General features: G+C 43.9%; 2 protein-coding genes across 5 annotated transcripts in view; one reads left to right on the forward strand and one right to left on the reverse strand.

Moving 5' to 3' along the window:
- The window catches only part of gbf1 (golgi brefeldin A resistant guanine nucleotide exchange factor 1), an 86,751-nt gene extending 74,674 nt beyond the window's left edge, over positions 1–12,077 (forward strand). Inside the window, exons 24-40 of one of the 2 annotated variants that reach the window (XM_084021592.1) lie at positions 96–272; positions 410–474; positions 991–1,114; positions 2,002–2,073; positions 2,167–2,261; positions 2,365–2,518; positions 2,712–2,937; positions 3,194–3,351; positions 3,646–3,895; positions 5,593–5,813; positions 6,462–6,612; positions 6,722–6,852; positions 7,008–7,109; positions 7,444–7,557; positions 8,706–8,883; positions 8,971–9,153; positions 11,168–12,077. In XM_084021592.1, coding sequence (XP_083877718.1) covers positions 96–272; positions 410–474; positions 991–1,114; positions 2,002–2,073; positions 2,167–2,261; positions 2,365–2,518; positions 2,712–2,937; positions 3,194–3,351; positions 3,646–3,895; positions 5,593–5,813; positions 6,462–6,612; positions 6,722–6,852; positions 7,008–7,109; positions 7,444–7,557; positions 8,706–8,883; positions 8,971–9,153; positions 11,168–11,406 — 2,640 coding nt within the window. In that variant the 3' untranslated portion in view covers positions 11,407–12,077. The remainder of the gene's footprint in view (positions 1–95; positions 273–409; positions 475–990; positions 1,115–2,001; positions 2,074–2,166; positions 2,262–2,364; positions 2,519–2,711; positions 2,938–3,193; positions 3,352–3,645; positions 3,896–5,592; positions 5,814–6,461; positions 6,613–6,721; positions 6,853–7,007; positions 7,110–7,443; positions 7,558–8,705; positions 8,884–8,970; positions 9,154–11,167) is intronic. The other variant, XM_084021593.1, reaches the window with a different exon arrangement.
- A 3,917-nt stretch (positions 12,078–15,994) lies between these two features.
- The window catches only part of macroh2a2 (macroH2A.2 histone), a 30,950-nt gene continuing 21,373 nt past the window's right edge, over positions 15,995–25,571 (reverse strand). For all 3 annotated transcript variants that reach the window (XM_084021672.1, XM_084021671.1, XM_084021670.1), the window contains exons 8-9: positions 19,467–19,641; positions 15,995–16,500 (exon numbers count right to left, since the gene is read on the reverse strand). In XM_084021672.1, the coding sequence (XP_083877798.1) occupies positions 16,335–16,500; positions 19,467–19,641 (341 nt within the window). In that variant the 3' untranslated portion in view covers positions 15,995–16,334. The remainder of the gene's footprint in view (positions 16,501–19,466; positions 19,642–25,571) is intronic.

Genomic DNA, 25,571 nt, shown 5'->3' on the forward strand with positions numbered 1-25,571 from the left:
GTGAGTTCATAACTAAAACAGCCTCTTCATCATGAGTAAAGGATCCGTGTCAGAGTGTGTGTTGACTGAGCGTCGGTGCTTCCTCTCCTGTGCAGTCTGTTGAAAACCTTCCTACAGTGTTTGGCAGCAACAATAAAGCTCAGACAGCAGCCAAGACGGTGTTTGACCTGGCCCATCGGCACGGCAACATCCTGAGGGAGGGCTGGAAGAACATCATGGACTCCATGCTGCAGCTGTTCAGAGCCGAGCTCCTCCCCAAAGCCATGGTGGAGGTCAGGACTCTCCACTGACACCTGAATGATACCACTGCAGATGCACTTTGTGGCTTGTTCAGGACAGAGACAACGTCCTACATGCTCTGCCGCCCCCTGCTGTTCACTGCAAAACACTGTGCTTGTTTTTTTCTCAGGTGGAGGACTTTGTGGAGCCGAATGGGAAGATTTCTCTTCAAAGAGAGGAAACGCCTTCAAATCGGTACACACACTTCTAATCTGCCATCTCTTCATGTAATTACATTTAGGATATAAGTTTCATAACAAATCAGGACCAAAAACACTCACAATGAGGTTATCAAGCCTGATTAAAAATGTTTCAAAATACATTTTTAAAAATGTATTTTGAAACATTTTTAATGTTTTTTTCCTTTATTTATGCAGGGCGACCTTATGATGTATGATCATCTTATTTAAGATTATTTGATCGTTCTTTTACTAAAAAGGATGTTCCTAAAAGGTTTTTACCTGTGACGCAAGAGTTTATAAAGCATAATTTGATGATTATCAGGATAATATTGTGAATCACAGTTATTTTGGTAGGATAATCATGCCATGACATATTGTCCCATGTCTATTCCATATACGTCACCTGACTTCAGATCAGCCCAATTTCAAAATGCAATGTCAATAGTCATGTTTAAACCAAGAGAGGGCAGTAGCTATTCATAGCCATTCAGACCCTGACCGAAGTAAAACTGTCTCTTCTGCATGTCAGCGGTGAGTCGGCAGTGTTGAGTTTTGTGAACTGGTTGACGTTGAGTGGAGCCGAGCAGTCAGGACTCAGAGGACCGTCCACGGAGAACCAGGAGGCCAAGCAGGCCGCCGTCCTCTGCATCAAGGTACGTATCACGCTATCTGAAGTTAGAATAAAAGAATAAAAGCAGGCCGGGTGCTCCATCCTTAATGTGGAGAATACCAAAGGGAAGACGAGGACATGTCTCTTACTGAAACACAGCAATCACATTTCTTTTCAGTAATTGTTTTGGGCCGTTTTTGTCTTTTATTGAGAGAGAGTGAAAGTGAAAGGGGAGAGAGAGATGACTCCTTTATTAAACACACGTGACATCTTTGACACTGTTGAATCCTTTAAACACCGGGGAGATGAGGAGGATGATGAGGAGGAGGACATTTTTGTGTGTGTGTCTGTATGTTTTTGCAACACTTCTCAGATCTATTACAATCAAATAGATCGTATTGACCAGAGCAGCGTCTGTCAGTGAGCTAACTTGATTTCTCGTCTCAGCTCCTGTCAGCTATGACTGAATGTGAGTTCCCTCTGATCAACACTAATGCAGTGTGAATGTATAACAGAAGGAGGTGATCTGGTCTTCACTGCTGGTTAAAAAGAGTGATAGAGTTTACCACCTTCGTTCAGACTATAAAGCCTCTGTGTTATTGTCTTGGTTGTTTGACATTTAAGTCAACATTTTGAATATCCATTCTAGAGCTTTAGCATCTCCATGAAATAGTCACATTGTAGGACGTTCAATGTTGCCAAATGAGGTCAAACATGTCAACAAGTATTCTGCTGCTTGATACAGAGGAAGACTCCATGACTAATCCAGTATTAGTGATTATTAGTGTCATGATGCCTACATCCCATCGTCATCCCATCACCTACATCCCTTCGCCAATGTCCCTGCATGCATTGTGAAGTCTTGAATTGTTGACGACTGTGTTATTTGTATGACATCTCCCATTCAGATTCCTATGTCTTTCTTTCTAGCAATGTGACCCAGAGAAGCTGATCACGGAGAGTAAATTTCTACAGCTGGAGTCTCTGCAGGAGCTCATGAAGGTCATTACTCATTCTTACCAGCATATATGCAGTGTGTAATGCTTGTAGTTTATCATCATGGTTCAGACAACCAAACCAGACTGTCCTGTTCAGGCTCTGATATCAGTCACCCCCGACGAAGAGACCTATGATGAAGAGGATGCTGCCTTCTGCTTGGAGATGTTGCTGCGTATCGTCATGGAGAACCGGTAGGAGGCAGAATCTGTCGACACTCACACATGGTGTCATTTTATCACGTCTCTCTCTGTGAAACGTGTTGTCATTGTAACACGTCTCTCTCTGTGTGCGTAGAGACCGTGTGTCATGTGTGTGGCAGACAGTGCGAGACCATCTCTGCCATCTTTGTGTCCACTCCAACGAGAGCTGCTTCCTGGTGGAGAGGGCCGTGGTGGGACTCCTGCGCCTCGCCATCCGCCTGCTGCGAAGAGAAGACATTAGCTCTCAGGTAGCCAAGCACACGCCATGCACACACTCGCATGCCTGGGAGATGCTTTCTGTAATGTAATATAGTGGGCACGTTATAGAGAAATGGCAAGTACATGGTAATTGTGTTTTGTCCTGGTTAATATTTCCAAATGAAAAGATTCTCCTGAAACACGTGTGTCCTTCTGTTCATGCGTGTCCATGTGTTGCCTCAGGTTCTGCTCTCCCTGCGTCTCTTGCTGATGATGAAGCCTCACGTCCTGTCCCGGGTCAGCAGGGAGGTGGCCTACGGCCTTCATGAGATGCTGAAGACCAACGCCGCCAACATCCACTGTACCAACGACTGGTACACGCTCTTCTCCTTGCTGGAGTGCATCGGAGCTGGAGTGAAACCTCCCGCCTCCTTCCAGCTCACCTCCAGCACCGCTGACCACGAGACAGGTGCAGCATCCTCCATGAAACATACGGGTTTAATACGGCTCCATCCCACAAATGGGCTCTTTGTCATGATAGTATCTGTCTAACAGGTGGCGCCAAAATCAGCTTCAGCGCTTTTCTGAAAAGTTTGCAGATTTACAACTTAAAGCACTCGAAGCAGCTACGCAAAAAAGTGTTCGGAAAAAAAGCTGTTTGGAAATAATTGAAACGATTTTCACTCATGCAGTTAAGAAGAAGAATGTTTGTGTTGTGTCTCCAGGAAACCAGTCTGACAGCGAGCTGCCGTCTCATCATGTCAGTGAAGTGAATTCAGACCCGGGCTACACGTCAGACCCGGGGGTCTACACCGAGCACAGCAAGACCAGGATCCCTCGCTCCGCAACCGACGTGGATGTAGCAAGCAGTGGATGGCTGGTGGTCAGTATACACACACACACACACACACACACACACACACACACACACACACACACACACACACACACAGCAGTCATATTTGGTATCACAGAATGTGATGTGGGTATGTTGCTTTGTGTAATTGCCTCATGCTGGATGGGGCTTCATTTGACATTGTTGATATACTTTCTTTTGACCTGTATCCCAAGTCTAGGTGGACATTTCCAAATAGAATAAAGAAGTTATTTGTTTTTTTGTTGTTGTTTTTTTAAATCTATTGATATTTTTTTTTCTGTCATTTGCATTTGTTTCCAGGTTGGGAAGGATGACTTGGAGATAAGTAAGACTCCCCCAGTGAACTCTAAAGCCCAGTTAAATCACCCTCTGGTCAACCAGTACAGTCTGACGCTGGGTCAGGACCTGGGCCAGCACGACACCAAGTCTCTCATCAAGTGTGTGGAAACGCTGTCGTTCATCGTCCGTGACGCCGCCCACGTCACCCCTGACAACTTTGAGCTGTGTGTTAGAGCTATACGAGTGTTTGTGGAGGCCAGCCTCAACGGAGGTGAGACGCTGAAATACATTTCCATGTCAGAGGAGCTGCAGAGAGGCTGGCTCACGTCTCTGTCAGTCACTGCTAAACTCAACTTTAAATTGGCAAACATCATGTGTGTAATTCATACGGGATCTCTCCCTGATAACAACCGTACATATTTATTCTGAACGAAGGTCCCGTTCATCTATTTAAAAGACTAGATTTATGTCCTGAACAGACTCAAATAAGGTGAAAAGATAAAGACCAAAACAATGAAAATACCCAAGGCTGTGTAGCCATTAGGCATGGGACGATATCATAACGTTTAACATGTGAATGCTTCATCTACACTCTGATCACTTCGTAGGAAACAACACTGATATTATCACGAGTGACAGCTTTGTTCAGATCAGTCGTTTTGTCCAAAGCGACTCCAGTAGGGAACGCTGAACAAGTGAGTCCGGAGCCGGTGAGCGACTCAGCAGTCCTGAGCTCGTTCCACCATCGCCGTGCCAACACAGACAGTTAGGACTTTGCTTGTTCTTAGCGATTTTCTGGAACAAGTGTAGCATTTAAACTCTGGAATTGGCTAACTAGTCAACTAACTAGCTAGCTAAGTAGTTAGCTAGATTGGTGAAGAGCAGTGAGTCTAACTGTCTCTCCACCACACTGCCCACCACTCTGGAGAACGACAGGATACTGAGCTACATAGCTACCAAGCGAACTAGCCAGATATCCTTCCAGAGCGGCCTCCTCTCTTCCTGGTGAGCTGTGACATCACCTTACAGCCCAACTGATGTGTTGTCACCACGACAACAATGCCCATTTTCTTCTCTACTCGTCACATGACCCCTGAAAACAGTTCAGTCTTCTTCTCCTGTTCTATTTCCCTGCAGCAGCCCTGTGCCTTCAGTGTCCTGCCCTACATTCCTCTTCCTCCCGGCACTTTAACCTCCATTTCATCCACTCCTGAAACCTCTTCCCCCCCTTTTTCCATTCCTCCTCCTCCTCCTCCTCCTGCTGCTTGTCATCTACAGTGGGACGGGGATTAGGCTGGAGAAATGGCCGTGGTGCTCTGGTGCTTTGGCATAGCTGGTGGCCTATTCATTTCCTCCTAGTGCTCCAGGCCGTTGGACACATGCTGTCAACAGAGCTTTACACAGACGGACAAAGCGCCGGGTCGATCAAAGGCATGGCACTAATCTGGACGAGACGCTAATAGAAAGTACTCTCTGGAGCTTTTGAACTCTGACTTCATCTCTTTTGTTAAAGGCGGTTTCAAGATGAATGGAGAGTTTTGGAAACGGCTGATAGCTTCGTGTTTGTTTTGAGGATGCGGCGCTGTAGACCGATCCGTTCATGACTGATAATGGAGAGGACACGGGGGCGTGGCCAGGGGCTGCATGCCAGTTAGACCGAGCTGAAGTGTGAGCTTGATGTCTGGCAGTAACCGATGCTGAGTCTTTCTCAGTGCTTCAGCCTAAACGTGGAGTGTCATCAAGAGAGAGACTAAGTCCCGCCCTTTGCCATGTCCCCTATGGGACTGTAGTCTACAGCGAGAGACAAATACTGTTTTCATCCTGTTGAATTGTACCATGAATTACACATTTGATGTTTGTCAAATGAATAGATGTTTCAAGTCCAGAAAGTCTAAGAGGGTTGTAGGTTTGTACGTCACCAACAGAGCTGTCGTTTGAGCTTCTTTTTTTAATAATGTGCTTCCTCAGGGTACCGCAACCACGACAAGAAGAAGAGCCACAAGTACGACTCCTCCAGGTCCCGGATGAGGAAGAAGGCCGGGGGGAGGGACAAGGAGGCTGGAGGCGGAGTGAGGCGCGGTGGCAGCCGGCCGTCCAGCCAGCGTCCGTCACGTTCCCACAGCGACGAAGAGGAAGACGAGGGTGTCCCGGCCAGCTACCACACGGTGTCATTACAGGTTAGTCAGGACGTAAGTACAACAGCACTCTTTCCCCTTCTACCTCATGTTGCTTGGAGCCCGCATCTCGTTTCACTCATGTAGTGATCATGCATCGCTTCAATGACTCTGTCCTTTAGGATCAGGTGATTGTGGCATCGAGTCTGTGTGGGAAACCACAGCTTTGGCCCTCAGTGGACTTTTAGGACATTTTATATGATGACTAAAATGTTCCATAGTGGAGCTTTCCTTCCAGTTGTCATGTGGACCGAACTAGCTGTGACAGTCATGTCAGTATTAGAGCAGAGCACTACACCGCCACGATGGTGTCGGGTTGTGTGGGAATGTAGCTAAACCACACACGTTTGGCTGACGTGCCCCCAAAAAACAAATTATTATTAAAACTTATTAGATTAGCAATTAGATCCATAGAGTGACATAATACCTTAAAGAAGGTTACAGCAACATCATGACATGTTTTTAATGTACAGCGTTGATCATATGAAGAGTTTAAAGAGACAGCATGTTAAACCTATGAGGTTATCCATCATGTGTTTGTTAACACTGGTGTGTGTGTGTGTGTGTGTGTGTGTGTGTGTGTGTGTGTGTGTGTGTGTGTGTGTGTGTGTGTGTGTGTGTGTGTGTGTGTGTGTGTGTGTGTGTGTGTGTGTCTCCCCGTAGCTGTTAGACCTGATGCACACTCTCCACACAAGGGCTGCCAACATCTACAGCTCCTGGGCAGAGGAGCAGCGCCACCTGGAGGCTGCAGGTAGGAAGATCGAGGCCGACTCTCAGACTCTGTGGACCAGCTGCTGGTGTCCTCTGCTGCAAGGTAGGAGATCAAAGCCCCCGTGTGGATGGGGCTCTACAGAGTTATCCCAGGTTGAAGGAGGTCGGTTTGAAACCCGGCTCAAGTTGGTCCTGTCCGTATGTCTCTCCAGGCATCGCTTGGCTGTGCTGTGATGCCAGACGACAGGTGCGTATGCAGGCCCTCACCTACCTCCAGAGGGCGCTGCTGGTCCATGATCTGCAGACACTGGATGCAACTGAGTGGGAGTCCTGCTTCAATAAGGTAATACACTTCATCATATCCTCTATCTGCTCCTCTATATTACACAGCAGAACATAACCTGGTGTGGGATAGAAGACACCACATCATGTATCTGCAGCCCTTCCTCCCCCTTCCTCCCTCCTCCTCTCCCTCACACTGTTCACCGTGTGTTGCAGGTGCTCTTCCCTCTGCTGACGAAGCTGCTGGACAACATCAGTCCAGCAGATGTGGGAGGCATGGAGGAGACCAGGATGAGAGCCTGCACACTGCTGTCAAAGGTTCAGAGAACACACACACATTCACACACACACTCACTGACACCAAGCTTTTCTAAAAACCCTCTGTCTCAAGAAAGCCAAATGGGGAAATACACCAACATGGAAATGTAGGGAGAAGGGTTAATTATAAAACATGATGATGTTCCATCAACTTAAATATGTGTGCATATAATAATGTAATTTAAATTCTGATTATAAAGCGGGATCGGGGTGTTGTTGCGGCCCATTGTGTTGCCTTGTTGTGATGACTGTTAGTTTCCAGTGGTAAATGTTCATTCATGCCACTGTTGGCCTCAGAGCTCCTTCTCATATGGGATGGTGTGTGTTTGTGCAGGTTTTCCTGCAGCACCTGTCTCCTCTGCTGTCCCTGCCGACCTTTGCTGCCCTCTGGCTCACCATCCTGGACTTCATGGACAAGTACATGCACGCAGGATCCAGTGACTTACTGGTGAGCACAGTGTTACCTCTAACATGCAGTACTGTTATCAGTCCAACTCTAGCAAGAGGCATCAGGCAGGCATGGTGGGACGCGTTAATCACATTTCCTTGGTTTTCCTTGCCGTCCAAATGAATCCACTGTAAACGACTCAGAACGCTGTAGTACATATAGCAGGCCTATATGTGGCGCTGTTTCTGCTACAAAAATACACCAAGAACAGAGAAGAAGAGACAGCGTTGCATAAAGCTTGCACACTGTATACAAAAAGACATTAGAAGAAGAAACCGAAACCTTTGAAGCTCAGTGTAGTGGCAGCAGAGCAGAATGTGTTGCCATAGTAACCCAAATAGGCTGAATATCATCTGCAGCACGATCACAAGCATGTAGGCCACCATTGTTATTATGAGACGTCGCAGGGATAAGAGGTCAAAGGCTAGAGGGTCGAGGGCGGGACGATGACACGAAACACTAAACACAAGGTTGGTGTTTTTTCCTTTTTCCTCCTGGGACCTGGTTTCAGAAATGTGTGTTTACAGGCACCAAGAAGTCCAGTGTGGACGGTCGGCCCAAACTACAGCATTCCTGTGTTTACACACAGAAAAGGTTTCCATGTGGACGGGGCCTCACTCTGTGGCATTTGCTGCATACAGTAGCGTAGCAGCGAGCTAAACTCTTCAACCCAAGACACATCACAGCAGGTGCAGCCACTTGACAAATGTGTGGTGGATGAGGAGGAGGGGAAAAGAGCATAACAAGATGCATACTGAACGAATATATAGTTCATCCTGATTAAACATGCACCACCATCAGAACAGGAAGGAAGTGGTTCAGTAACACTGAAACACACGGTGAGTTCAAAGCTCAGTCTTGTGTCTAGTGAACCCTAACAACTCCTCACATATTAGATATTATACATTATATATTTGTACACACAGTCACACAGCAGATCTTGATGAACAAAGCGTTCAAATCCGTGCTGATGTTTATTGAATCATTTGTTGAGAACAAAATGATAAAACTTTTGTCAGCCAGTGATTTAGGAGAATTTTGTCAAGAAATGAAGATGATGTCCTTCAAGTTGTTTTAATGTAAAAATCCACCATAAAGGACATGATGTCTTCCAGGGTTTACGGTCTGACTCTGTCTTGTTTGTGTAGCTGGAGGCGATCCCCGAGTCTCTGAAGAACATGCTGCTGGTGATGGACACAGCAGGCATCTTCCACAGCGCCGACTCCAGGACGGGATACTCCGACCTGTGGGAGATCACCTGGGAACGGATCGTCTGCTTCCTGCCTCACCTGAGGGAGGAGCTCTTCAAGCAGACCGTCATACCAGGTACAGACGGCAGGGATGCAGGGAGGTGGTGTCCCTCTTGATGGAACACGTGCATATTAGTTTCATCATCGTCGTCTTCATCTTTAGATCCAGTACCCAGTCCTCCAGCAGAGCCCGTGCCGCCGACGCCCTCAGCAGACCGGCCTTCCTCCCCTCAGGTGTCTCCATCACCTGCTCAGTCGCCGTCGCCGGTCCCAGGGCCCCCTGCAGAGACCCGGACCCCCAGCAGACCGGCGTCACCGCAGGAGCCCCAACCAGCCAGTGCCAACGGTAAAGTCACGTGTTCTCACTCACTGGGGTTTGTGCACATGACAATGACATCATGTTGACTGTGGCGGTATTCAGTGACATCATTTGTCACCCAGCTTTTACTTTCAGTTTAGTACATACTTGTCCAAATGATTCTGATTCAGTATGTGTTAATAAGCATTTTCACAGCCAAAGATGATATTGTGTTTCCCTTTGTCGGGCTGGGGAAGTATTACAACCGTACGATGATCTCTAAAACGGCCATGTGATGATAATGTTCCTGCAGTTCAAGGCCATGGCCAAACGTAATGCTGTGTTGACACCAAACATGAAGCCAATTGGAGTAAATGAAAGTATTTCTCATTCAAGCTGCAATATTTCAACTAGAGCTCAACCCATTTATTTGGGGCCGATTCTGATATTATGGAGTAAAAGAACTCTGACCTCCATATAAGGGCCGGTCGGGGTTCAGGTAGGAATGGGGCGATACACTATATTGCCAAAAGTATTTGCTCACCTGCCTTGACTCCATATAAACTGAAGTGACATCCCATTCTGAATCCATCGGGTTTAATATGACGTCGGTCCACCCTTTGCAGCTATAACAGCTTCAACTCTTCTGGAAGGCTTTCCACAAGGTTTAGGAGTGTGTTTATGGTACTTTTTGACCATTCTTCCAGAAGTGTATTTGTGAGGTCACACACTGATGTTGGAGGGAAGGCCTGGCTCTCAGTCTCCACTCTAATTCATCCCAAAGGTGTTCTATCGGGTTGAGGTCAGGACTCTGTGCAGGCCAGTCAAGTTCATCCACACCAAACTCTCTCCTCCATGTCTTTATGGACCTTGCTTTGTTCACTGGTGCACAGTCATGTTGGACAGGAAGGGGCCGTCCCCAAACTGTTCCACAAAGTTGGGAGCATGGAATTGTCCAACATCTCTTGGTATGCTGAAGCATTCAGAGTTCACACCATAATCCCCCTCCACCAAACGTTACACGTGGCACAATGCAGTCAGACAAGTACCGTTGTCCTGGCAACCGCCAAACCCAGACTCGTCCATCAGATTGCCAGATGGAGAAGCGTGATTGGTCACTCCAGAGAAGGCGTCTCCACTGCTCTAGAGTCCAGTGGTGGCGTGCTTTACACCACTGCATCCAACGCTTTGCATTGCACTTGCTGATGTATGGCTTGGATGCAGCTGATCGCCATGGAAACCCATTCCATGAAGCTCTCTACGCTGTTCTTGAGCTAATCTGAAGGCCACATGAAGTTTGGAGGTCTGTAGTGATTGACTCTGCAGAAAGTTGGTGACCTCTGTGCACTATGTGCCTCAGCATCCGCTGACCTCGCTCCGTCATTTTACGTGGTCTACCACTTCTTGTTGAGTTGCTGTCGTTCCCAATCACTTCCACTTTGTTCTAATCCCACTGACAGTTGACTGTGGAATATTTAGGAGTGAGGACATTTCATGACTGGACTTGTTGCACAGGTGGCATCCTATCACAGTACCAGGATATATATATATATATATATATATATATAAGCACACTGTGATAGGATATATATATATATATATATATATATATATATATATATATATATATATATATATATACATATATATATACATATATATATATATATACATATCCTATCACAGTACCACGCTGGAATTCACTGAACTCCTGAGAGCGACCCATTCTTTCACACGTTTGTAGAAACAGTCTGCATGCCGAGGTGCTGCTTTTATACACCTGTGGCCATGGAAGTGATCGGACACCTGATTTATATTATTTGGAAGTGAATACTTTTGGCAATATAGTGTGTGTAAATGTCACGTCATGATCATCCTGGCCAAAATAATTGCAACACACGATCCTGATAGTCATCACAGTGTGCTTAAAACACTTCAAAAGGCACTAAGCCATACTGCAAACACTTTTTCAACAAATAGTTGTATGGAGTCAGATCTGGTTGTACTGTCTGTTCATTGAATAACTAATGAGCTGTACTGAAATGTCTCTTCTGTCTTCTAGGACTGGACCGGTCTTCTCCAGTCCCACCCCTGATTCCCCCCATGCCGTCCCCTATCCAGGCTCCCTCCCCCTTGAGCCAGTCCCCCCTCATTCTGCAGCCCTTCGCCTCCCCCCTCCAGGTGGGAGTCCCACCCATGTCCCTGCCAATCATCCTGAACCCCGCCCTCATTGAGGCCACGTCCCCCGTACCACTGCTTTCTGGTCCCAGACCTACGAGCCCTTCTGACCAGGTCAAGTAAGAGATCTCCTGCACCCCCCTCTGTCATCTGTCCAGACCCCACCGCCCCCAACTGGATCCAGCACACTTCAAGAGCTTGCCACCAGGTTTGAACTTGAAGTACCAGAAGACACACCTCAACTCTACAGCATTTTATTTCAAGGAGGAATCCCCTTTAACATGCCACACTGTTTACTGTTGGGTATGTTTGTGTGGACTGCTGAACGGAGACAGCGGGACATCCTGTCCAGATATGTGGGGACAGAAACGCAGGATGAAAGTCATAGTAGGAAACATAGAAGTAAAATGCTGATTGAGGTGAAGTGGGTGATGACAGCCGGGGCTGTAGCGAGAAGCCGAGTCCTGTCCTCACTGGCCATTTGGGTGTCTTGTTCAACATGTCAAACATTTTATTGGCATATTCCAGTATTTTTAAACACAGTGCATTATATTTATTATAGACCGATGCAATAAAATACTCTGATTCAATATTTCCCCACTAGTTTTATTCTTTGGAATGTGTAAGGCAGTTGTCTGACATATCACCATAATAAGACCCAAAGCTAAATATGAGTAAGTGAGTGAGTCAATAGAGGCTAAGTCCCGCCCCTTCCTGTATCCCCATTAGACTTTATTTCAGAATACATATGTCTGGTAGTCAATGGAGAGACACAAATAAATGTTTTGATCCTGTTTGAATTGTACCATGGATTACGTTGCTTTCACGAGAGGAAGTCGTGCATTTATTGGGGACTATTTTCAGCAGTGGAAAAATCCACATTTGGTGCTCTAGTGAGTATTTTATATGTGAGACTCTGTCAAAATAAAGTACAATCTGAGTTTTCATGGGAATGAAGAACATGGCAGCCAGTGAAACAGTGAGGCTCTTTGATGAACTGGATATATGAGGCTTTGACACACACACACACACACACACACACACACACACACACACACACACACACACATACACACACTGGTAGTAGGTAAAATGGACTTGTGTGCTGCTACAGCCCTGACATCATCACTTTCTCCTCCAAATACCTCCCATATGTGAGTGGGATTATTTCTAATATGATCACCATCAGGTTTATAGAGGTTGTTGAGGATAATCTATTGTTTCTCCAAAAACCTATTAGCCTGATGTCAGGCATGTTTATTAATGTAGTAGAAATGAAATTATCTGTTCCCAGACAACTAAACTACACTCTATTACTTTCCAGGGAAAGTATTTGTTCTGGACCAAACAATCTCCGTTTTAAATAATGTGGTTAACAACCGAAACCAGGCTACAAAACTACATTGTTGGGTTATGACCACAAAACTACTTGGTTATGTTTTAGAAGAAATATCATCGTTATGGTGTTACCTCCCTACGTGGACTTCCACAGAGAAACGTAGTTCACAACAAAATATCTTCGTCTCAAAGTGTAATTCACAATCAAGCAGCATCCTCTGGTTCTGAAAAGTGAAGCCAAGCTGAAGTGCCTTAAACCTGCATTCTCTCTACTGGCCAAAAAGAAGTCCGATTGTATAGAAGTCTATGAGAAAATGGTACTACTTCTCTCTTGATGTATTATCTCAGTAAACACTGTAAACATGAGTTTATGGTCTCAATCTCTAGTTTCAAGTCTTCTTCAATCCAGCATGATGTTCATTTAGTACATTATGGTCCATTTAGAGTCCACCAGACCAGAAAGCAGGGGATGCTTTAGGGGCGGGGCTACCTGCTGATTGACAGGTCGCTACCACGCTACCAATGAACTTAGCTACTGAAACCACAGTCCACATCCAGTGGATGACGTCACCATTATACATCTATGGTGACAATGTAGTTTAGTTGTGTGGGAACGTCATGTTTAGGGGAGCAGGCTGAAGTATGAATTATAGACTTAACTTGATAAGAGCAGGCTGACTTCATGGCTTCGCATCATATTAATGTAGAGGTTTCTGCAGGGACAGTTAAGATCCACACAGTTAGTTATGTGGGTTGAAGGTACTGCATGTTGTTGACTAAATAGGACTTTTCCAGAGCTGTTATACGACACCAGTGAGGGATCAGTGTCTGGTTGAAAACTGTACAGAAAACAACTTTATTTATAAACCAGAGAGGCCGATCACAGACACACTGGCCTGTTGTCTTCTCTTCAGCTCTGCATGAACTCTTTGACCCCAACGACTAAAAACAAGCTTTGATTTTGGGCACCTTATGATTCTTCTCATCCGTGTTCCACTGGACAGAGAGCGACTGTGTTCACATGAAGCCTCTCAGATGGACGGGAGATCTCCAACATTCCTTCTATGTAGATATTTGAGTGTGCAGTGAGCTCGGCCCACAGACCAGAGCTCCTCCATGGTTTCTCAAGAGTCCGACTGCAGTAACCACAGTTATAGCGCCTCATTGTTACATGTAAAATCATGAATGACTGCATAGTAAAGTATACACAGCAGAGCACATGTAAGACGATACATTATTAATATGTAACTCGCACAGCTAAAACCTGACATCTGGAATCTGGAATCTGGAGGCTCCTCCAGTGTGAAATGCAGATGAGACAGTGTGAACTGGACCGGTCTGATCATCATGTTTCATCTCTGGTCTACTTCCTGTTTGTGGCGTTACCCACAAGATTGTGTGACTTCAATCCAAAATGTAAACGACTCTTAAATCCATCTGGGATGTATGTAATATTGTTTGGTAACCACGGTAACGTCATATAAGTGAGAAGCACAAGAACTAAAATGGATGTTTTAGCTGTTGTTTTAACAGAATCACAGTGAGCATACAGTAAATGTGCTCCTTTTCTCCTGCTGGACATCAAATGGGAATAATTTGGATACAAAACACAAATTCTAGGGTTTGAAGTCGCACCACGTTAAAGATTTAGACGATGATTTAAAGTAAAACGTCTGATAAATAGAGTCGGAGTAGAACAGACATTGAACTGATTTCAGTGGTCATGTGACTACTCCAAAACAAAATGGCGACTGTTAGTTGTTTTGGTAACAGGACATCAGTGGGGCTGTAAAGTGATGTCACAGCTCTAGAGACGATGTCTGGCTAGTTAGCTAGGTAGCTAGTTAGCTCCATATGTAGTTAACTGGCAAGCCTTCTGCTCGTTAGCTGTCTAATTGCACTGCTTTAATGTTCCACTGTCACATAAAATGATCCATGTTACACATGGATGGCTGCCACACTGACCATCCTTCTGCGTTGATTTGGACGAGAATGTCTCTTCTGCTCCTGTTCTATTTCTATGCTTTAGTGCTATGCAGTCAGTGGTGGTTACATGTCATGGTGAGGTGTTGAGCTGCTAGTTTGCTTCCGTAACACATCAGTTGATATTGTTGCATGCTGAGTACGAGGACATGGGCCGACACACTCGTAGAGACTAATTCACCTTTTTAATGCCAAATACGTGAGCTGGAGTGCAGTGTGGATGTGGACAGGGATTGTCTCAGTGATGTGAAACCCTATTTATTGAGTTGGTACAGTTGGCAGTCAGGTGACTCTCCAGCCTTATAGAGCCTCCAACATTTGTAAGCTGTGTTTATTTGTTGTCGGGGACTCTCATCAGGAGCTGAGTCTTGTTTGAACGGGAAATGACATGAATATAATGTGTATATATATATATGAAAAGTAATGTACTTTTTACTATGTAATAAATATAATGTGAAGAAATTGCTCATTCTGGTGTTTTTTTACACGCTTGATCTTATCTTCTCCTAAATGACACTGAAGACTTTTCTCTTTTTGAAAAGGATTGAAGAGGAAACAGAAGAGATGCATCGTGTTTCATGAACTCACTCACAGTGAATCAGATAAACTGTGCTGATCAGTTGATTGGAGCTTTTGAGTGGCCATAAACTCATGTTTACAATGTTGTAACCAACCAGAATCCAGATGGATCCAGATCCAGTAAGGGTGCTGCTCTGCTGCTTGTCTTCTTCAGATCCACTCCTCCACAGTCCAAATATGGTCATTTACTTCACTGGTTGCAAATCCAAGATGGCGACGGCCAAAATGCCGAACTCAAGGCTTCAAAACTGTAGTCCACAAACCAACGGGTGACGTCACCATGACTACGTACTTTATTATATGCTGAGATGTGCCCAGTGTATAGAGGCTAAGCCCCGCCCCTTCCAGTGACCACCATAGGACCTAATTTCATTGTGTTGATCCTGTTTGAATTGTACAATGAATTACATATGACGTTTGTCATTTTACACGTCAAGAAAATCTCTATTAGTCATATGATTTAATTTGATAAAAAATGTTATTGTATTGTACCATATTGTACACATTTTTAGCAAAATAAGTTGCCACAAGAGGGGTGGGGACTCTACTGAGTGACGGACTAACACATTGCTATAAGCATTGCATGTGGGACTGTTGAATAAGAAGAGTCTCTCCTAACTTGAGTACTTTCTGTGCATATGGCTGCTACTATTTGATGGTAGAATTACAAAGTAAGCTCCAGTCAATGATTTCTACCTGGAATTCTACACTGTAAATGTGCTTGTTCACAACAAGACTTAACATTTTAAAACAAAACATTTTCAAAAATGAGCCAACAAAGAAATAAAAGTGTTGAAAGTCTGAGTCGGTCTCTGGTGAAAAACATCCGAGTTTTTATTTCAAAGCAGAATGAGAACCACAGTTTTTTAGTAAACTAACTGTATCAGAAACTACAGAGGCCAGGAAAACTGTTATATTTGTACATGGAATGTAAAAACATCATTAAAACAAGGAACCATAACTTTACGAATTTAAATGATCTAATCTATAAAGAATGCAATCTCTTTAAGGGACAGTGGAACATAAACGTGAACAGCACTCCACTCACACATATTTGTATTTCCTTCTTTAACCACATCAAACCCTGACTGTCTTGTCACGTATCTACACCACCTGCAACAAACAACAGTTAGAAAAACCAGCAGCAATCCTCACTTGGCGTCCAGCTTGGCCATTTCCTGAAGGTATATTCCGATGCTCTCGCTGTCAAACAGAACAAAGTAAATGTTTTTCAGGGAAGAGCTGGTGGACGACACAAAATGGTTGGAGATGGCCTTGAGGATGAGCTGGGCGGCCGTTTGTTTTGGGAATCCGTTCCTGTTGAGAGACGCAGAGGATGTGAAATGAATCTCAGAGAAACAGCAGCTGACGTTTCTAAACGTCTCTCCACACGCGAACGAACAAACCCTCTAAGCGCCCAGGGGTGTATTCCAGGAAGCCTATATGAACTCTGACCCTAACCCTGGACTCTGAACCTAACCCTGGACTGTGACCCTAACCCCGGACTCTGAACCTAACCCTGGACTCTGAACCTAACCCTGGACTCTGAACCTAACTAACCCTGGACTCTGAACCTAACCCCGGACTCTGAACCTAACCTTGAACTCTGAACCCAACCTTGAACTCTGAACCTAACCCTGGACTCTGAACCTAACCCTAAACTCTGAACCTAAACCTGGACTCTGAACCTAACCCTGGACTCTGAAACTAACTAACCCTGGACTCTGAACCTAACCCTGAACTCTGAACCTAACCTTGAACTCTGAACCTAACCCTGAACTCTGAACCTAACCCTGAACTCTGAACCTAACCCTGGACTCTGAACCTTACCCTGTACTCTGAACCTAACCCTGAGTTACGTGTGTGACTATACAAAGCCATCATCAATGGAGCTCCGATACTACAAGTCACCATGGCAACCAGGAGAGAGTTTGAGATAAAAGAGATAAAAAAGAGGGGTAACACAGCTGCAGCAACGGAGAGACAGTTGGTCTGGAAGACAACTGCTGCCTGAATCAATGAAGACTGAATGAAACTGTGGATTCATCTGAAAGTAACACAGTGGTGTAATAGCGAGTTGCGCTGACCACTGTGCAGGCGACGTGGTTCCTGTGGCGCACGAGGGAGAATAGTGAAATGTAATTTGTTTAAATGGAATTCTTGATTCTTGAGGTGAAATCCCACATACAAAATGAATGTGGCTGCAGCTGAAAATGAAGCATAAGAATATTTTGCAAACAGGTAGCGTAAGGCATATGGTTTTAATCACCCATCCATCCATTGTCTGGAGCCGATCCCAGCTGTCATTGGACGAAGGCAGGGTTCACCCTGGACAGGTAACCAGTCTATCACAGGGCTGCCATATAGAGACAAACAACCATTCACACTCACATTCACACCTACGGGCAATTTAGAGTCATCAATGAACCTATCCCCATCCTGCATGTCTTTGGACTGTGGGAGGAAGCCGGAGAACCTGGAGAGAACCCACGCTTACACGGGGAGAACATGCAAACTCCACACAGAAGGAACCCGGAACCCTCTTGCTGTGAGGCGAGAGTGCTACCCACTACACCACCGTGCAGCCCTGGTTTTAATCAAATTTTTACAAAAGAAACAGAATAAATATTTGTGGCTATTTCAACTTGTAGCAGCTTTAACCCCCAACAGAACGATGCTTCAACACACAGGAAATTAAACATTTCATAAAACTCCTGTTTGCAAAAAAGAGCTTTTTAGCTGAAAAGATGAAGATAACCTAGTGAAATGATCAGAGTTTAGCTAAACAGCCTGCAGGGACAAGGCGCTGTATGAACATACAAATGAACTGTGTTTTCAAACGTTTAAAGCATAAGGGGGTTTGGTTACAGTTTTTACTGCAAACTGCTTTGTGGCACTGTTAGGTTAGGTTAGGTTAGGTTAGTTTATTGGTCTCCACCAGGGAGAAATTTGTTGCGGAGACAGGGAACATGTTGCATACATAAAAAACACATACAGTACAAAAAGAACATCAAGTTAAAAGACTGGTGGAGTAAACAGACCACACTGGACAATCCTGCACATGCAGCAAGCCGACGTGAACGTCATTCACATGCATCCACACCGCTACTCTAACTGTAATCATAAATATACATTCATATCAGCATCACATAACCTCAAGCATACATTAATCCATTCACTCACATATATCCATAGTTTGACTCATAATACATTCATTTCCATATACACATAGCCTATGTTCGTATACATATACAGAAACATCGCAGTCATTTCCTGCTGTTGAGAAGCTTGGTTGATACAGGCACAAAGGAATGTTTGTATCGATTGTGCCTGCACAAGGGAAGCCTATATCTCTTTCCAGAGTTCAGGAGAGTATATTCACTATTCAGCACATGAGAACTATCTGTTAAAATGGCATTTGCCTGTCTGATCGTCGCCTGCTCAAAAAGATCCTGTGGATTTAGGGGGGGTGTTATTCCCATAATCTTGCCAGCAGTTTTGACAAGGCTTGAGATTTCAGCTCTAGATTTAACAGTTAAGTTACCAAACCAGCTGGTGATACCATAGCGGAGTATTGACTCAATTGCTGCTCTATAAAAAATTAGCATAATATTTTTGCAAACTCCAAATACTCTGAGCCTACGTAGGAAATGGAGACGTTGGTGAATTTTGGCACAAACATTGGCCACCTGTTAATCAGTTAAGAACTGTAAACTCTATACCGCTGCAGCCCTACTCATCTGTAGTTAACATAGAAATAGAAAAGGACATGGAACTGTCAGCTCTGGAGACAGATGTCTGACTAGTTAGCTAGTTCGCTAGGTATTTACTTAGCTAGATATCAAGTTGGCTAGTTATCTTGTTAGCTAGATATCTGGTTAGCTCGATATCTAGTTAGCTAGGTGGCTAGGTATCTAGTTGGCTAGGTATATAGTTAGCTAGTTATCTGGTTAGCTATGTATCTAGTTAGCTAGGTATCTAGTTGATAGGTATTTAGTTAGCTAGTTATCTGGTTAGCTACGTCTCTAGTTGACTAGATATCTAGTTAGCTAGGTATCTGGTTAGCTAGTTACTATTATATGTTATTATTATTTACTATTGTTTATTGTACTTTTGTATTTTTAGTTCCATTCACAGTTCTAATGGAGATGTTACTAGATCACACTACGTACAACAGCACTCTTTGTTTCCTCGCTGAAACAAACAAGCAGATTGGTTGAGCCGTTCACACTCAGAGGTTTTCACCTGTCGCATGAACTCTGAGTGTGTGTCAGTGAACTCACCGTCCAGCAGGAAGTGCAGGGAAAGCCACAGACTTGAGCTTCTTGTCCTCTGCTGCTGAGAGACAGTTCTTCACCGTCTTCTCTAGCTGGTCCTCACACTTGTCTGAGCCCCACTGAGGGACGTTACAGTGGATGACGAAGCGGGCGGCCATGCCGTTGGCCTGGCTCACTGCCACTGTAGGGGGAAGAGAGACAACCACTGACTTAGTCAGAGGGGGCGTTGAGTCTGAGGCGACCTGGACCATTTAACACCTCGTTTCCTTCATTCATCATCTTTGGAAGCTTCAGACCATGTGGTTGTGTCCAAATCGACTCAATAATTCACTCATTACATCTTAAATCATTGTTTTTGTGCTCATTAAATGTACCAGTCTGTACACATGCCGTCCTCTTTGTTTACCCTTTTTTATGCCTCAGGTCTTCCCCTGGTAACCCTGTGTTTAACATCATGACGCTAAGATTTGTGGGTAATTTGATGATTTGACAGGGACAGAAGAGGGGCGACCTCGAAGTCTGTGAGTCTGCTAGTGTCGATATTTGGATTGATCCATTGACTTTCCAGATGTGTGTGCTATCAGTGAGCAGTTAGAATCATGAATATTTAGTGTCGACATATCTACGTATGTATTTGTAACGTTACACCGGAGAGTTGTTACAGGTCACTAGATGATCGACTCCGTTATCTGTGGTCATGTACAGAACATCAAACACCAGGAAGTAGACTCGGAGCTTTGACTTTATTGACTTTTACAAACAGGCCAATGGTTGTCAACATGTCTGTCGGCACCACCGCCGGTGTTTGGGTTTAACCAGTGACCGTGTTAACTGGTGACTCTCAGCTGAATGCCTCCGTGGTTGCCCGTAGTGATGGCAGCTGTTAGAAACATGTAGGTGTCCAGGAAAATGCCTTCAATCTATTTAAATTACACCTGTGTTTATTATCTCTGCCCACCATTTACTGGAGTTACTACGAGATGAAAACAGATGTATCAGACAGACAGATCAGACAAAACAATGTATAAAAAAGCAGAGGTTTTATTGCAGTTCTTAATGTAACCCAGCTTACTAGGCCCTAAACAAGATAATGAAAGAAATAAAGAAAAACTAAGGGTTAACGTTAGTTGATTATATAGGAGACAACTGTGGTTCACTTGTTGTATTGATATATACATGGTTCATTATTTTGAGTATAATGTCAGAGTGTGTTGTTCTTTTCCAATTTTGCAGACTTCCAGGTGACATTTGAGTGAAATAAGCCTTTAGTTCACGTGATACCCGCATGCTAGCGAGATGATAGATTAACCAGCCAATCAGGATTCAGTGTTACCACGTGACGGAAAAAAAAAAAGAAGAGTCCGACATCGCGCTGTAAATATTCCTGGGGTAACGTAATGTTCCCCTGTTAGCCCCCTTGCGTTGTGTCAACGCGGAAGCATAACTTGGGCTTAACCTTTTCTGCAAAGATAGAAGTTCTTCCATGGAGATAGGGGGTGCAGTCGAATAGTCTTTTTTGCTTAGGAAGGTTCCTAACTGAAGAAGTGACCCGGAAGTAAACAAGTGGCCGCCATGATAAGAGCCGTTCGAATTCTCTAAATGCAAAGGAAAGGAGCTCCAATGCTTCCTTTCAGAGCTCCTTTAGCATAGGATGCAACGGACCTTCCTATGCGAAAGGAAAGGAGATTACGCCGACCCACAATTCTTTGCGAGAGCAACATTAGGCGAATTCGACTTGATGTAGCCGCCTGCAGCGCGCTACCTAACGTGATGTATTGTGGGTTGAAAGCGATGCATGATGGCTAGAATTGTGTCCGACTAAGCAGCCGACTGCAAAGACGTCACGGGGTCGCGACCATATCACGTGACCCAAAACATCGCAGGAACAAGTTTTTAAGAGCCGCTACTTGCAGCGCTTGGCAGCGCGGTCTATGGCGGCTGCAACCGGCTTGTCCGCACCTCCGCTACAGTGGAATGGTTCTCATTGGTTAAAAGTTAAATGATGTGTGTTCAGGTCCGCACTCGGCGGCCACCTTGTGGTGAAATGATACTTTTTATTTTGGTCGCATTGATCTCATGGCTTGATCTAAAGTTCTGTGCATTGTGTTGTGAGTCGGCCTATTATATGATGTGAGGTCTGGTTAATACAAACATAGAATGATAATACAAATATACTGAAAAAAAAAGCCCTTCCACATGTTGCCTTGCGTGTGTGTGTGTGTGTGTGTGTGTGTGTGTGTGTGTATGTATTTATGTATATATGTATGTGTGTGTGTGTGTGTGTGTGTGTGTGTGTGTGTGTGTGTGTATATCCTCTTTGGTTTGCTGCTGTGTTCTATCGCTTGAGCACCATAGTCACGTTGACTTTGTTGTCCGACTTGACGGCGTTTGGCTGCCATCTCTTTTAGAGCCCGCCCCCTCAGACACCTGCAGCTCTCGTCGGCGTGATAAGTCAAGTCAAGCCAAGACCATCCCGAACAAGCCTATTTAAAGTGCCGCCCACCTCGGCCGTTCACGAAAACAAACGATATGTTCATTTGCATATTTAACAATGACTTTCATGCAGACATATAGTAATTGGAATTGTGTTGATAAATGTGTGTGGACAGTGATAATAATTTTATTATAATTTTATTTATTTCAATCATGTTACAATGTTTGACAAAAACGAAACTAAAACCACAAATGAAATGTAAATACAGCAACCGGTCAAACAGGAAGGAGGAGCTGCTGAACTGAAGCCGGTCAGTGAACCAGCTGTTTATAAAACCAAGTGGACGATGCGCTTTTTGTAGTCCATTTTTGTAGTTTATCCAGCGCAGACGCACGTCAATCGCCGGTGCCGATCATCAGCTGTCAATTATCAGCGGCCGCGTTATAATGACGTAGCTTAGTGAAAGTCCGGTCGGATTCTCTGAGCACCGCGGTCGACTTTTCCTAAATCCTTTTGAGTTCTCCTATCGCCTACCCTACCGAGGTCAAGGAATAGGAGTTAGGACTTTATTTTTTGACTATTCGACTGCACCCATTGTGTGCGTGTCGTGGACCGACAAGGATGTAGCCGTTGTGCGCCGTGTTATGCCTTAGGAGACGTAAGTTACGTTGCTTTTTATTGTTGTCTGTTCGGCTAACGTATTAGCTGCATAAATACGCTCTGAACTGGGAGAAACGGTCGCTAAAGTAATGCTGTTTTATCTCATTCACCTGGATGTGCAAAAAGGATCCAAACCTGGAGTTTGTCGTGGCTTTTCAGCAACTAGGAGAGTGTGCCTATTATTGAACTGAATTCTGGTGAGTGGATTTGTTTATTTGTGTGGATGCTTTAGTCGAATCTGACCTGAGGGGTATTCCATCAAACTCGCTTAGCGCAAAGCCGGCACCTTTAGCGAGAGTTGCGTTCCATCAACGTGATTCGAGGCACTCTCCGCTAAGTAACCATGGGAATTTATCCGACCAAACTAGCCTGCCCCGGGGCAGGCTAACCATCAGGCTTACTTTAGCGGGGGTTTCAGAGAAGTCCGTCTGTCTGAAACAACTGTAGCAACAGAAGGTTCCGCCAAGCCTAGTCCTCGTGATTTCATCACGTGAAAGACCAAAAATTACCAAAATTACATATATGAAGTACAAACAGACTATATTTTCATCAAGTGTCTAAGAATACATGCAATTAAAAATATAAAGAAATTGTTTATTTCCTGACCACCGACTGGCCATATTATTACCTAAATACATATGTATTCCACATGTTGTTCATCCTCCAGTTAGGTGAGTGGTGATGCACCTGCCGCCAGATACGGAGGAAGTGTCTTAAACATTTTTTTTTGCTTGCATAATTGTCTTTAGATCAGAGAATTATACCAACATTTTACCTTAAATATGATAAATATGTCATACAATTTCCCCAGAACCCAAATATAACTTGCAAAAACATGATAGGCATAAAGATGTTATTATTAATAGCATGTTATAGATCCCAATGACAAAGGCATTGCTGCATGCAATTGTCAGCCACATGAATTCCTTTCAGGTGAGTTCATTAATAGATTCATTGAATGTATTCATTGAATTGTTGAGATAAATGTGTTGGTCAATGTAGATGCATTTACTAGGCCTATCTAAAAAAAAAGAGAGAGAGTGTTCCAGCTACCAAAAGAAATTTCTCAAACTTCCATAGTCGGGAATTGAACCGTGGTCTGCCGCGTGTGAAGCCGGCTCATTACCTCTACACTATCCTCACGTTAAGGAAATCCTCATCAGTGTTATATTAGAACATGTTACTCTTGACGGAACTTAGCATTTAATCGCTCGGCAATTCTTGCCCAAGCAGCCTCGTGATTTTTATTTATCACTACAGTATTCCCTTTTTGGGTTATGATGGGTTTGTACTCCTCGTACAGTTCCATCAATATTTTTTGCTCTGGTCTTTTCTGCCATTTTCTCGATGATTTGACATTCACGGTTCTGGGCTGGCTTCATATCCCGTGAACGCGCGTAACACACGACAACGTTAACCTGGCTTGAATTAGCCTCAACAAGGCGCGGCTGAAATGCGTTAATGGAATGGGTTTAACCGCAAGTGGAAGTTGGCGTTAGTTCTAACCAGGCTTAACCAGGTAAGCGCCGCCTTAATTAGCGAGTTTGGTGGAATACCCCTCTGCATTAATTAATGGTTTATGTAATGGTACCATTTGTTTACATAATTTGGGGAAGCATTGCGGTTAAATTGAATGAGGTAAATCCAATTTTCGTCCGGAGCAACAGATAAATATTTTGAATGTATTTTCCATGATTTCCGTGTTTATTTAAGAGACAGGCATGAAGTTATAAAATAATTTGTGTATTATTTCAACTTAAAGGCACGTGTAGTCTTTGTCCTCCTCCCTGTGGTGATAGAGTTCAGCAGTGGTGGCGGGCAAAGCCCAGTGGATGACACGATCCTGATTTACATTGAACTGTGACTTTCCTTCAGGAATCTGGTAGGACTGATAAGTGTTAAAGAATGCCTATTAAGGATTATTTTTTTCCCATCACTGGACTGAGCAGAAAAGAAAACCTTGTTACCTGTTGAATGATGCTGTAATTTGAGAATCCATTTCACTTGAAGAGATTGCAAGTTTTGTTTTGGTGATTTGAGTTCTTAAGTTGTGTTGCAAACCAATAAAATAATTATTTAATTAAAGAAACCACAGTGTATCTTAAATAGGATCTAATAGCTTACATTATAAATTCAGTGCTTTAATGAGTTAAAGAAGATGTAAAAACAAATTAGAATCTGATTAAAATAGGTTAAAAGATAATCAAAATTGGCTTAAAAATAAGATTCAAATAGTTCAAAAACCTAATAGGTCAATTTATATTAAAATGGTTTAGAGAATAGCTTTATAAGGGTTTTAAAGGCAATATGTTTTAGAAGACCAATTGTAAATTTATTTCGGAGACCGAATACACTGATTTCTGTTTGTATGTTTTGTTTACATTTTATTTAATTTCATGTCTTCAAGCAACTCATTTTCTATAAAAGTTAACTGTTGTTCATGAGTCTTATTTTCACTTGCTACTTATCTAACTTATGTTTTCTTCTGACACACTAGTCCTATTGATTATTCATTTTTGCTAAAGTTATCTCTCTACCACTCATTGCCAGGTATAGCAATTCGGGGCTGAGACTGGTTACATTAGCATTTCGCGAAATATTTAATATCACAATAGATAGTATCGTGATAATATCATATGCGGACTAATAGTGTAGGGTCATTCCGTGCCAACTCAGCCACCCATGTACATGACACCTCTCAGATTTTGCTGAAAAGCGGTGAAAATATGCCTTATGTTACCAAACGAGGGAATCTGAAGTTTCAGGTCAATATCTCAAATGGTTTGCCCGTGGCGTCCATTTGAATTTCAAGTGCCACACCCCTTTTTGACACATTGGAATTTCACATTTCATTTGTTGGCATTTTTGGAGGCCCATAACTTCTGTTCTAATAGTGATAGAAGGCTGCTCTGTTAGTTCATTGTAATGTGTACTTCACAATTCTACAGGCAGAATCAACATTCCTTACTGTTTGGGTGAGAGGTGGGTCACCAAAGTCCAATTTTTTTTTTGACGGC

The sequence above is a fragment of the Eutrigla gurnardus genome (genome assembly GCF_963514095.1).
Source record: "Eutrigla gurnardus genome assembly, chromosome: 11".
In the NCBI taxonomy this organism is placed as follows: Eukaryota; Metazoa; Chordata; class Actinopteri; order Perciformes; family Triglidae; genus Eutrigla; species Eutrigla gurnardus.